The sequence below is a fragment of the Protomyctophum bolini genome (assembly GCF_963924005.1).
Source record: "Protomyctophum bolini genome assembly, chromosome: 16".
Classification (NCBI taxonomy): Eukaryota; Metazoa; Chordata; class Actinopteri; order Myctophiformes; family Myctophidae; genus Protomyctophum; species Protomyctophum bolini.
The window spans coordinates 12,180,984-12,195,315 of NC_137877.1; the positions used below are offsets into that span (position 1 = coordinate 12,180,984).

The 14,332-nt window shown below is 43.8% G+C and overlaps 1 protein-coding gene across 1 annotated transcript in view; it reads right to left on the reverse strand.

The window, feature by feature from the left end:
• Positions 1-3,069: 3,069 nt before the first annotated feature.
• The window catches only part of LOC308330426 (ADP-ribosylation factor-like protein 6), a gene marked incomplete at both ends in the record, with an annotated part of 55,972 nt that continues 44,709 nt past the window's right edge, over positions 3,070-14,332 (reverse strand). Inside the window, one exon of the mRNA XM_080785277.1 lies at positions 3,070-3,204. Within this exon, the coding sequence (XP_080641403.1) occupies positions 3,070-3,204 (135 nt within the window). The remainder of the gene's footprint in view (positions 3,205-14,332) is intronic.

Below are 14,332 nucleotides of genomic sequence, written 5' to 3' on the forward strand. Positions count from 1 at the left end.
AATCAGATTCTGAGAACCTCATATGAAACCGAATGCCGTAGCATATGGAAACAACAAATCCAGAACCCGTGAAATACGTTCCACAGCATGGCATGGCGCCTTGCCAAAAAGGCATGGCAGAGCCATAAGAGAGCCATGTATATGTCCCTCGCCTTACTGCTCACTAATGTGTTTTTGACCTACTTTTAAGGGCAGAGTTGGATTCATGCCTTTTGGATGGCCAGCCGCTGTGTAGCTGACAAGCCTGACATATGACGGAGGGTCTCGTTAATTTAATTTACTCAAGAGATCATCACACACACTACAGATGAGCTTGCCCTTGCTGGCTCCCGCCGCTGTGAGCATTAGCTAGGTCGCTGCTTGGCTGCCAGTTGGGTCATTTAGCAATGCCGGCTAATTCAACGCCCTGACTCAGAAGCTAGCTCGGAGCGCTAACGAGGCCCATTTATCTGAGCTGAATGACAGGCCAAATATTGTGTTTCATAACACTCGGAGCTAATGGTGCTCGAGCTACCAAAAAGATCAGCCAAAAGGAGAGGGGATAAGTGGCCAGCATCATGTCAGCATATCAGACCGGTGAACACTTCATCTTGCGTGAGGAGGATTAGGATATCAGATACAGTGAAGATGTTATATATTGGACATGGTGCCGATGTGGCTGGCAGGGTGGCTACTGTAATGTAGCAATAGAGAGACTTCTCAGAGAACAAATTAACCACATTAATCTCAGACTCGCTATTTTTGGCAAATTGCTAAACATCTGCAAAATAAATGAAAATTAAAACCCTTTTCAAAAATGGCAACAATAGCCGTTCTGGGAGGCATACTTTGGTTAGACATAGCATTGGTCCAACTGGATTAAGGTTGGTGAGGGGTGCGTTAAGGCGACCGGATTAACCCGGTCGATGCCAAACTTTGCACAAACTCCCTAGATGCCAACGATTTTTGTAAAACAATTTTTTTGATATTACTCCTCCAGATTCTGTCCATAAATCCTGCAAATCGTTACACAGTATCTCTATAGTCATGTGCTCAAGAGGGATCTGTCCGATATTTCATATTCCATCATAATTGGCTAACATTGGCTTTCAAAAAGGACAAAAAGCTGCAAATCATGAACGCAGTGTGCAATTTACAAGAAATCTTCTGCACAGATTATCAATACGAAGCAACTGACAAACCAGTTATTTCAATGGTATAGTGAATGGAGATGGATGGAGAGGATTTTTGTCCAACCACGAAACGGCAACCAATGGGTGCGAAGAGGGGCAGAACCATGGGCAGGACTTGATAAAGGGTGAATGGCCATTAAAGGCGTAAGAACAAATGGCACCCTTTTCGCATTGCCTTATTATAGCGCCGCCAGGAGGCCACAACCTGACCTGGCCTGGTGGAGACCTGGCCAGGTCCCCGAGGGGCATTTTTTCTAGTTTATTATTTGTCTTGTTATTTATTTGTTTATGATGTTGCTTGATGGAGGTATTATATTTTAACAGAAAAGTGCATGTGTTGCATCGATATGGCAGAGAGAAAGTATGGCCAACACTGCCCCAACACCCTGAGTCCTTTGGGACATTTTATTCCAGGGGTGTCCACGTGGTACATACAGTAGGGGTACAGTTCCTGCCCACCACTGTATAGACTAGTTAGTACATCTGGCCCAGGCATGTCAACAAAGACATATTATAGTGTTAGGTGGGAAGCACTCTGTTGGAGCATTAGCAACAGTGTTGATTTCCTCGACTAACACTATGACGAATAATGTTCGTCGACTGACTGTTTACACTGGCTAAGACGAAATAAAAACTAAGCTACGATGACTAAAACTATGACTAAATAAACAACTAGACTAAAATGTGAGGAAGGGACTAGTGGCGAAGAGATCCAGTAAGAACTAAAAGACAAGTCATTATTGCGACTGTGCCTTTACTATGAAACCCTGCAACTCCCGTCCGTCCGTCTGTCAACCACACCTCCATATATGGTCAAGTCTCGTGACATCACGTCTCCATATATGGTCACGCCTCGTGACATCACATCTCATTCTCCATATATATGGTCACGCCTCGTGACATCATGGAGACCCTCAGATCTCCATGACATCACACCTCGTGATACGTGACGCCACCATATATGGCCATCTCAATATATGAAGATCACGACACTGACCTCACCCTGGATAAAACTGGATCATCACCTATCTGCATACTGTATATGGAGCTGGCCAGCAACTGTACATCTGACCTCAAACCTCAAACCCTTAGATCTCCATTATATGGAGCTGACCTAACCTTAACCCTGACCATGTCAGAAGAGGTCCTTCCCCAGCCGTCCTTACCGTTATGACATTCCATAATTATGTTGAGCTGACCCCCCCATGCCAATGCACCAGCGCTCGCCCAGCAGTCTGCCGTCACCCAGGCGGATGCGTGCACGCGCCCTCAGGGCGTCTGACTGGTATGCTTGATTGCATGCTGAAAATAGCAGATCTACAAGCTCACAACACATCGCATGCAACCGAGTGTAAAATCAGCCATTATGACGCCACCAAGATCCATCGACTAAGACTCTCATGATCTTAAGTCAACTAAAACTAGACCAACACTAAAACATTTCAGATTACTTAAATCTGAGTAAAACTAAATCAAAATGTGCTGTCAAAATCAACACTGACTCCCAGTGAAACTCCTCACTGTCAGGCGAAGAGAAGTGGCTCCACGTGTATTGGAGCAGGTCAAGGCGGTCTAACCCTCCCCGCCCCGTGACCAAGTCAGCGGTGACAGGGGAGGGTCGACAGGGACGCCATGGGGGATTTGGCATAGCAGCTAAACTGGGATAAAAATGAAGGACAAAAATTAAAAAAAATGACATTTTCCATTCTCTTAAGGTTAACGTCATTCCACTGGGCTACTAACTCCAGAAAGCTGGGCCAGAGTTGAATCCCCTCCTACCCTTGAAGAAAAAGAGAGGAGGAATTCGAAGGAAAACAAACAGCTACAGAGAAAGAAACCCTCCGGTATGGTGAGTCTTAGAGAGGAGTCTGCGGTGGTTGTTCTTGGCACCTCTGCCCTACTGCTCCCACACCGGCCATCTAACGCAGGGTTTATCGTCAAACTGTGACCAGTAAATGTCAGAGCCGACGGGGCGCGGCGAGAATGTCTCACTGAAGCCTCGGCGCTGACACAGGTCTCCGTCCCGACTGACCTGTAAAAGCCACCGCAGTAGAGACGAGCGGTTTAGAGAGAGTGTACCACTTCTCCAGAGACAGAAGGGTCACGAGTGTGTTCCCTGAAACCGCCGAGATACATGCCACGGAGCATGCTTCTGTGCCCTTTACTCCAGAGTAAAATCAAGTTCATTTAACCAAAAACGTTGCATTGCGACGCACTGTGTGCAGGTATTTTTTTGTGTGCGTGCTAGTTTTGGATTTGACTGATAGTTGGAAATAAGTGATTCGGGGATGACAGAGAGGATGACAGATCAGAGGATGAATGCGAACGCTGACCTCAGAATTTGTTGGAGGGAACTTATATAGGCTGAGCGGGAGAGGAGGCGGAATATGATGTACTGACCTCCTGTAAACCTCACACCTGGAGTCTCTGTGTGTGTGTGTGTGTGTGTGTGTGTGTGTGCTGCTGATAGTGATACCATGCACTGTCACTATGCCCCATCTCACTCACTCTTTATCACATTCTATTTCTCTTTCTATCACGTCTATTCTTGTCATGTATCTCTGTCACACACGCACGCACGCACGCACACGAGGGAGAACAATGCAGGTTTCCAGTCTTCATTGCACTGTAAAAATCTGAAGTGTTCATTTAACCATTTCGTTCCTCATCTCCACAGAGTTAGTCAAGCCTAACTCTGTGAGTGTACACGTGTACTGTAATGTGTCAAGTCCATTTGATTCATGGAGCACATCTAAAAACAACCAAGGGCTGTACATCATTAACAAAACAACGTTAAAACAAGAATTAAACCTACGTTAGGTGGCCAAATATACAATGGCAGAAGGGAAGGTATAGATCAAAATGAGGGATGTGGGCGAGATGGAAAACAGTCTGAACTGGTTCAAAGGCTAGCGAGAGGAGGTGTGTTTTAGTCTAGATTTAAACGTGTCTTGGGAAAGGAGTAACAAATCAACACATAAAACTGAGGATTTCGATGACTTACGGCTTTTAGAAGACCTTGAAAGAACTCTCCGTGGAAAATGAATGCTCCTGACTTTGTATATTACTGTACATCATTGGAAAAACCTTTCTTATCTCCATCTTTTTTAGTTTTTCCATACATTAACGTCTTATACTTGATCATACCACAGCGTCACACAATAGCATCAAAAGCAGCGGATCGGCAAACTCGAAACGTGACGCGAAGCGTGACTCGAAACTGGTTTGTTTTGTCCCGATCCGTTCACGTGATCGGAAATCGGAGCCGTTCACGTCATTTTCAAATGATCAGAATCGGACCCCTAGTATCAATATTATATCCATACAAATTAGACTAGATATCATCTGTGATTTTGGGTATTGTACTATTGTGATATGGCTTAAATATAAATATCGGATCGGGAAAAATCGGTATCGGCAGATACTCAAAATCAAATGATCGGAATCGGATCAGGAGCAAAGAATTGTGATCGGGACGTCCCTAGTTTTGAGCTTGTAGATCCGCTGTTTTGCTTTATTATTTGAACTCGTATCCTGAAAACTAACAGTTTTGGACATAATGAGGTTTCATACCCGACAGAGACGATATCTTACGTTCTCCAACAAAGCACTCGCGTGCGACTTTAAATCACATCCTTCAATACACAACTCCACTGTTTAAACAAACACGACTTCCACCCACCATGCGATCCCCATGCAGTCAATACCAAGTTTGGGATGCAAAACAAAATGTGTTTCCTGGAGATGCCGTTTCACCAGAACCCAATTATGGGTTCATTTGTTTTTACTGTGTGTGTGCACACGTCTCTCTCTTGCTCTCTCTTTCAGAGTTCCAAATGGATCAATTAAGACTGAGGATTTTACTGTGTACAGTACATACCATTCCGACCGCACACTGTTGTTGTGTTAACCTACATTATAAGGCAATCACACATTAGTTTTGTCTGTAAATGGACCCTGTTGGGATTGAAACCCACAATCTTGTGTTTAAACATTCCTACAGCATGCACGTCCTACGGTATATCACACATGGGCTGATGTATTATCATAGGTACGTTATAATGTGGTCGGTATTGACTTACCGAACAAGGCAGTACATTGGTAAATGGAACCCGCAATCAATTTCTTTTTAAATAAATACCACCCGTACCATTTTAGCTGTTTTGTTAACCTACATTAAACAGATCCATTCTATCCTTACCGTTATAAGCAACACTGGTTTCCATCTGCAATCCCCATGCAGTCAAAGCCTCCCAGAGACTAGGGTCAAACAAATCAACAAACAAAATCAACAAAACAATTACGGAAGTTTGGGGATGCAAAACAAATGTCCATGAATCATTCAATTCCCGGAGACACTGTTTCGCCAGAGCCCAGAGGGAGAACACATGCTTGTGTTTTTGTGTGCGTGTGTGCGTGCGAGATAGAGAGAGAACGCTAAAGACTGGACCTCAGTCATGGTGGGATGGTCATCATAAAACATGTAGAGTGCTTGAAGTATGACACCTTATGTACAGTACGTGGTTCTCAAACTTTTTCACATCAAGCACGTCCAATTTGATTTGGTCGTGGACATGCATCTGGAAAGGTTTTGTGCCAGGGACCCCCAGAAAAGAGATTTTTGTTTAAAAGAATAAAAACTAGCAATTTCGATATTATTTGAATATCTTAAAACAGCTTGTGTGCCCAAGACGTCCACAGACGTCCTGGGAATTAAAGAAAATATGTCAAAAAAATATATGTAAAACGTGGACACCCTGGGGTGTGTGGGCACACAATGTGTTAAAATAATCTAAAAGTACAAGCTCGAAGTGGCTCGCTGTGAGCTTGTAGATCTGCTATTTTCCGATAGCCAACAACATATAAATGGATGAAGTGGTTAAAATGATTGCGATGGTGTATTAGCACATTTTCTTGGGGTCACCCTGGAACAACCCCCCCTCCCCATCGCCCAAGGACCCCAGGGGGTCCCCACTTTGAGAAGCACTGCTTTATGACACAGGCCACACACCTGATGAAATAAGGCCACTTTACAGACACAGCATGTAAAGTGATACTCTTAACCAGACCTTATCTCTACTAAGTGACTGATTTAATGTCTCCCTCATGTGAACCAGGTGTGTCCTTGTGAATTCCACACAGGGCTGTGTGACACGTGAGAAGAAGGGAGTTTGGGGCCATCTGCGCTTGTTTTCGGGGAAAACAAAGACGTCCATGGGGTGAAATACTGGGCATTAATTTATCCATTTGTTCCTCATTTCCTGGAGTCACGACTCTGAGAGTGCACAGAGGCTCACGTGACACGTGAACAGGGAGGCCGAGCCATATGTACTCTGTACGTGTGTATATGGTATGGTTAAATTCTCATTAATTTGTTCCTTATTTCACTTAAGTCACGTCTAACTCTAGTCTGAGACAGGCACACAATGGAACTAAATGGGCCCCATTTGGTTCCATTTGTGCATGCGTCAAATTAAATTAAAGTGTAAACTGAGTCGGCTTTGCGAACTTCGCAACGTTCGACACGGCAACTCACTCGCTTTAGCTCCCTCGGCGCATGGTGTCTCACGTGGCTAAAGTTGGCTTGAGACGGCGGTCTCAGAATCAGCCACAGAATCGGGGTGCGGTTATAAGCACAACCCGTGTAAGATTTGGAATGTCGCGTCAGCAATTGTGGTGCCACGCCCCCTAGTGCCAGGGAAAGTAACAACGCGTTGTCAGAAACAGTATAGTAATGTTGAAAAACATAAATTAATGCATTTCTGGTACATTTCCGGTGTCTATGACATTTTGGCGCATCGGGGGAAGACACTTAAACAATTGTGTTTAACAGCATATAGAGACATTTTCAAAACACATTTATGTGCAATGGTTATTGTTAAAAACACACCATTGAAAGATTCTATAACCTTTAACTTTCTTTGCCTGGATTTATAGCGTTGTTTTAAACTACATTTGAAAAATCACAGATTATTTTGAGTCCCTCCATTCCGTGCAGGGGTGCGCTCAAATGACGGTCTATACGCGTCAATCTTTCTCTGAACGATACAAGCTGTGACTGAGAGCCTGCTCTGTGCTCACTGCATGAATTGGATTACATTGTAGTGTTGTTTCCTATGCGCGTGCGAGAGGATATATTCTTTCGGCCGTATGATCAATGTGTTCCAGAGAGAGAAGGCTCACGAGAATCATCGAAACCATGGACGATCCGCAGGTTAGCGAACTGCTGCCTAAAGTGGAAAACTCACTCACCACAGAATGAGTAAAAATGTAAAAGTTACACTAATGATTTTACTTTGCAATCATTCTGGTGGAATTGAGGCCAAAAAATGCATCTGAAATGTTCCACCAGAGAACTTTAGTTATAGTTACTTTGTAGATTTTGATCATTATTACAAAACATCAACAACTTCAGGCCTACACATTTCGGCCATTTGAAAATAGCCGCTGCCAAATAGCCGCTGCCACACTACAAGCTTGTAGATCTGCTATTTTCAAAAGATTTTTACACATTGGAAAACTTGAAATGGGACATTCTGTATAATGAGTAGGCCTGCTTTTACTTTTGGTAGGCTACTTTAAGGCTACATTTTGATGTCAATACTTGTATACTATTACCCTCAAGTAGATTAGATTTTTTTTACACAAAATCTTTAGCGATTTCTTTATTATATTTACTATAGTCCTAGTAGACCCAGGATATTACATCTGGCCACAAAAGATCACAGGATCTACTGTAGAGTTCTGGGGATGCCATACTAATATGTCAGTGTGTCACCTCCCCCTTCACATTCAATAGCTCCCGTGATCTTTTGTGGCCAGATGTCATTTTATGAGGTCTAGTAGGACTATAGTAAATAATAATAGATTTTGTAAAAAGATATACATATTTAGCCCCATGTTCGAATGCCCCGCCCCCCTGTCAAAAATAGCTAAAATCGCTAAAACGAAAGAAAGCAGCAAATGAAAATAAATGAACACTCATCTTTCACTTTCTCTAATAACAACCTAAAACATGAACCTTGGTTTGAAAGAAACTAAAGTTGTCCTTTAAGTTAAACATGCAAGGATTGTTTTCCAACACTGCTCTTTTGACCGGACAGGAGTGCTCGCTTGCAGGAACGATGCGTCAGTGAACTTTTCTTTTTAAGCGCCATATTTGCATTTTCGACCGCATTCCTAACGTTATTAGCTCCGGCCATTATGGAACTTGTTATTGCAAAGTGATAAACAACGCAAGCGTTCCCTCGCCGACGTGGTGGGAGATCTGTGGCATCACTCTCCACGTGTGTGACACATCCACAGACAATGCAAACACTTTAATTGTTTTATTAATATGGTGCGAAGGAGTGGGATTCTGCCAAATATGGCCATAAACATGTCAACTCTCTTAGCAGCGGTGTCATTTCTCATCATGTGTGTGTGTGTTTGTGAGTGTGTCTGTGTGTCTGTATGTGTGATTGTGCGTGCGTGCGTGCGTCCCAGCTCTGTGATTTTCCATGAGCCTTGTTGAAATAATGAATATGTTCTCTGTCTAAATCCCCTTGAAGACTTCATGGTTATAAATTAGAGCATAGTAAATCCCTGATTGCTGCAGTGTTTCTTTGCATATGCGCGCACACACACACACACACACACACACACACACACACACACACACACACACACACACACACACACACACACACACACACACACACACACACACACACACACACACACACACACACACACACACACACACACACACACACACACACACACACACACACACACACACACACACACACACACACACACACACACACACAGCTATTTCTTCCGGGAAGAACATTGGTGTAGAACAGTAGAATGAAACAAAAGCAGACTACACAGGTCTGTTTCACCAAGAATACGGTTTAAGTAACTATACGACATATCTGAAAACAACTCTGAAAACAATCGCTCATCAGACTACAGTAAATTCTGAGAGATAAGCCCAGACAGACAGACACGCACGGAGCGAAAGCGATCTCGCCCCTTGCCTTTGGCCTGCCAGAGATAATAATAATGCAGAGAGAAGGTAGCGAGGAGGTTGTAAAAGGGATGCATGGGCACTAAAAGTAAATATGTCAAGTAAATATGACATTTATGAGCTGTTATGGCATGTAGAGGCGATGCTTCACAGGAGGCCACGCAGCGATAACATGCAGTGAAGCTGTGTTGTTGTAGTGACTCACAGTGCTGAGTCATGTGGGTCATTCCAGCCCTTGACCTGGATATTATCAACCCACAAACCTAGCCGTGTTGATTTCGTCGACTAAATACCGGCGCAGGGGTTCTCAACCTGTGGTCCGGGGACCGCCAGTGGTCCTTGGGGAGGTTCCAGAATGACGGATGAGTTGGTAACCAAATGGACCCTTCTAGATATTGAGCTCTTTGAGCGTAAAACTCTTGAGATAAATAATTATTAAAGATCTGCATTACTCAATTTACAAGACGTAAGACACAATTAGAGAATGTAGAATTGCTATATTGATCAATATTTGCGTGTTATCGCTCCTATGCTACCACATCAATACAGGATGGAATTGTGGACAAAATCTTATCCAATGACAACAAAATATTCTCAGTTTTTGGGTCTGAGAGTCTAAATGTCATCAAATGGTGGCCCGTGGCTCAAATGCCCAAATAAATAATGGGCCTTGATATCATATGAAAAGGGTTGAAAACCACTGGACTGAAACTATGACGAAACATTTCTGTGGACTACCTTTTTTCACTGACCCGAACTAAACAAATACCAAGCTATGATGACTAAAACTAAGACTAAATATACTGTCAATGTCATCAAATAAATAAAAACGACAAAAATGTTAGGCAGCGGACTAGTGATGAATAGATCCAGTAGAACTAAAAGACAAGTAATTTTATGTTTGGTTGCATGCTGAAAATAGCAGATCTTAGATTATGCTATTTGCTGTCAAATTCAACACTACCACAAGCCTATACCAAGACTACACTGTAAAATGCTGACTATTCATTTAAGCATTTTGTTCCTTATTTCCCTGAGTCACGTCTAACTCAGAGAGTGCACAAATGGAACCGTAAAGGTGGTTGCACTGGATTCAGCGTTATTCAGATTTTTAGCTGCGTTTTTTCCGTCGGTTTTCCGAAAAAACGCGTCCAGTGTGCAACCACCTTTAGGGTCCATTTGGTTCCAATTTAGACTGAGGATTTTACTACGTACTGTACATACAGCACCATCCCACCCGCAGGGATGTTGTTGTGTTAACCCAAAATGGGTTAACACAACCTGAGATCAGATTCCAAAAATGTCTTCTAAATCCTGGCAGTTTTCTGAAAAAGCTATATGTTTCTATGTCAGTCGTTCTGCTATTTTTCAATAGCTAAAGCATAACATAATGCTAACACCAAAAGGGGTTCCCGCCCAAAATGGGTTAAAGGTGGACTTTCTGGAAGAGAGCTCAAAACATTGGCCAGGGTTTTGTCAAGCCTGGTCCAGCTCAGCCCAGTTCAGCAGCATGTCTACCCCCACCCATGTGGCCCCATCTGGGGGAAGGGAGGAAGAATGTGGGGGGTTGGGGGGTGTCAGGATCTGGTGAAGTGTGTGTGTTTTTATTTAAATCATTATCATGGTGAAATAGAGCAGATTTAAGTCACCCAAAGGGAAGAGGGGGTGCATAGGATGAGTGGAGGGATGGATGGAGAGATGGGTGCATAGATAGATAGTAGAGAAGGTAGAATGAGTGATGGATGGATAGATAAAGAGAGAAAAGCATCTAATGTCTTTTTAGAATTTAGCTGTATGTGGTAAAAATAGTAGAGGTGCACGATTATGAAATTATGACCGATATCCGATAATTTGCAGGGTCACATCTGCCGATACCGATTCTGACCAATTCAGATATTATACGGATTATGCTGCCTTCAAACATTAGTAATACACAAAACAACAGCGACAGTCACGTTATTATTATTATTGCGTCGTCAATATCTGTGAAAATAATTTGTATTAATTGTATCCCGATTATAACGTGCATCACAAAAAAAATAGCAGATCTACACGTTCATAGCGCATCACTTGGTGCCGTGCTATGAGCTTGTAGATCTGCTATTTATATACTATCTATACTTTGAATAGAAATATCTTTTACTTCAAATCTTTGCCTCCGGGGGTCCCTGGAGTAAAAATATTTTGAGATGGGGGTCGGCAGCTAAATACATACATTTTGGCGGTCCTTGACATGAAAAGGTTTGAGAATCACTGATAGAGCAACATAAGTTTTTTAGAAAAACGGTTAAGATTTAGAAGACATCTTTAGTGGGTTCTCGGATATAACACAGACTAAATGCTCTAGAGCAAACCCCAGGTGACTGGGTGGTGGGCTTTTGAAATAATAACGATTCAAAACAAAATGTAGGTAACAAAAAAATAAAGGGACCCATGGAAAAAATGTGTCTGCGACCCAGAAGTGGGTCACGACCCATTGTTTGTGGAAACCAACGCTCTAGTGACGTCTAGGCAGGGCATGCGAGTACACTTTCTGTTTCAGAATTGTTATCGTGTTACAATCAAATGAACGTCACTCGGGCGTTGAAGCTCAGACAGTGAACATTCTTCGGGACCACATGCGGGGACGGAGTCCGCTTTCCACTGGGCTGTGAATGGAGCAGAGTGTGTGTCACACAGTGACACATACAGTCCTTGGTTCATTTAGCTTTAGGGAGACAGAGTCATTCATTATCGCCATGCAGTGTTCATTGGACTCTGCCAAATCAAAGCTATTTGCCTCACTTGACTAACGGCTGTACAATCTAAACAACACTACATACTGTACATCCATGCATCGAGGATCTGAAAATGTCCTACTTATGGAGATATAGGTATACATATCCGGGTGGACACGTAGATAGATTAGGTATGATAAGCTAGACAGACAGATATTGTTTCTGTTTACACAATTCTTCAGTTCATCGTTCAACCGTGCTGTATTATGATTCAAGGGAGAAGTCATACAAACACTTCCCTCGACCCTCCCATACACTGCATACCGGATGTGTGGCTGCAGTGCAGAAGGCAGGATGACCATAGTAGTGGATGTGTGGCTGCAGTGCAGAAGGCAGGATGACCATAGTAGTGGATGTGTGGCTGCAGTGCAGAAGGCAGGATGACCATAGTAGTGGATGTGTGGCTGCAGTGCAGAAGGCAGGATGACCACCATAGTAGTGGATGTGTGGCTGCAGTGCAGAAGGCAGGATGACCATAGTAGTGGATGTGTGGCTGCAGTGCAGAAGGCAGGATGACCACCATAGTAGTGGATGTGTGGCTGCAGTGCAGAAGGCAGGATGACCATAGTAGTGGATGTGTGGCTGCAGTGCAGAAGGCAGGATGACCATAGTAGTGGATGTGTGGCTGCAGTGCAGAAGGCAGGATGACCATAGTAGTGGATGTGTGGCTGCAGTGCAGAAGGCAGGATGACCATAGTAGTGGATGTGTGGCTGCAGTGCAGAAGGCAGGATGACCATAGTAGTGGATGTGTGGCTGCAGTGCAGAAGGCAGGATGACCATAGTAGTGGATGTGTGGCTGCAGTGCAGAAGGCAGGATGACCACCATAGTAGTGGATGTGTGGCTGCAGTGCAGAAGGCAGGATGACCACCATAGTAGTGGATGTGTGGCTGCAGTGCAGAAGGCAGGATGACCACCATAGTAGTGGATGTGTGGCTGCAGTGCAGAAGGCAGGATGACCAACATAGTAGTGGGTAGAGAAGCTGCCTGGGTAACAGAATGTCCCTGGTTCACCTAGCGGCCACGGCTAATGTGTCCAAGTGTCCCAGAGCAAGATACCTAACACCTAACTGCACCCCCCCTCCAAAATAAATGCTCATATTCTCTATCTGAGTAGCCATCAGTTGGGTGAAACAGACGTTCCCCCGCCACGGGAGTATCAATGGTCTCCCTCACGCATGTGCCGTCACTCTGAGCTCATAATAAAGTGACTATTTCTTAAGCAGTTCCCCATGGCTCAGCTGGCTTACAGAGCTATCTGTGGTATGTTGTGTTCTCTCTCTCTCTCTCTCTGTATTTTGGGTGTGTTTCTGAACTATATATATATATATATATATATATATATAGTCACATATGCATCTCCAAGTTCTCCAAGCCAGTAATCAACGTGACCACAATCCCAGACCAGAGTTCTCCAGGAAGCCAGAGCTTCCCCCCCCCCCCATTGATTTGTTAAGAGATTATAAAAATAGCGCTCTGATTGGTAGAAAGTAGAGAGGGGTGTGAGTAACATTACAAAAGGTTCAAATGGGGACTGACAAAAGTAAGCGCAGATACTCATCGACGAATGAGAAATTAATCCTCGCGGCTTATGTTGTCCCTTCTCTCCTTTCTGTTTAGAGTTGAACCTCAAGATAAACCATGAGGATGCATTCTAACTGGGTGTCACTGCTATGAGTCACTGATGGGGGCTTGGAGACAGACATTCATTCACACTGTGCGCAAGCGCACACGCACACGCACACACACACACACACACACACACACACACACACAACACACAAGTGTTGGACTGCAGTCATTGAGGCCCGCTGTAGATGACGTGGGATGGTGTGAAGGAGGTCATTGAGGTGGTGGTTTTGTGTGGCCATCATTCATACTGTGGCGGACATGCAGACCCTTATCTGGGGTGGGATTCATGCCGCTCTGCCAGAACTGTAACTGTAAATGACTACTGTACGATGCAGTGCTGTCGGTACACGTGTGACTCGTTTAGGGTTTCACTTTAATTTACCAGCGGCCACCACGCCTGTTGATTGGCCGGGGCTGTGGCCACTTAACCCATCAAGTCCTGAAAGTGCCTTCTAAATCAGTATAGTTCTCAAACTATTTCTTAATCCATTTAGAGGCCTTTCTAAATCCTCTAGTTTACTGAAATAAATATTTTCACGTTTTTTCTAAAATAGCAGACCTACAAGCTCGTAGCGCGCCACTCGGTGGCGCGCTATGAGCTTGTAGGTCTGCTATTTTTGAATAGCCAACACTAAAACCTAAAAATGCCAATGCTAAAATCTATCATCCCTCTTAGTTGCAAGTTACTATGTGTAGCCTACAATCTGCGTGTACACACAGGCTCCAACACAGTCCTCA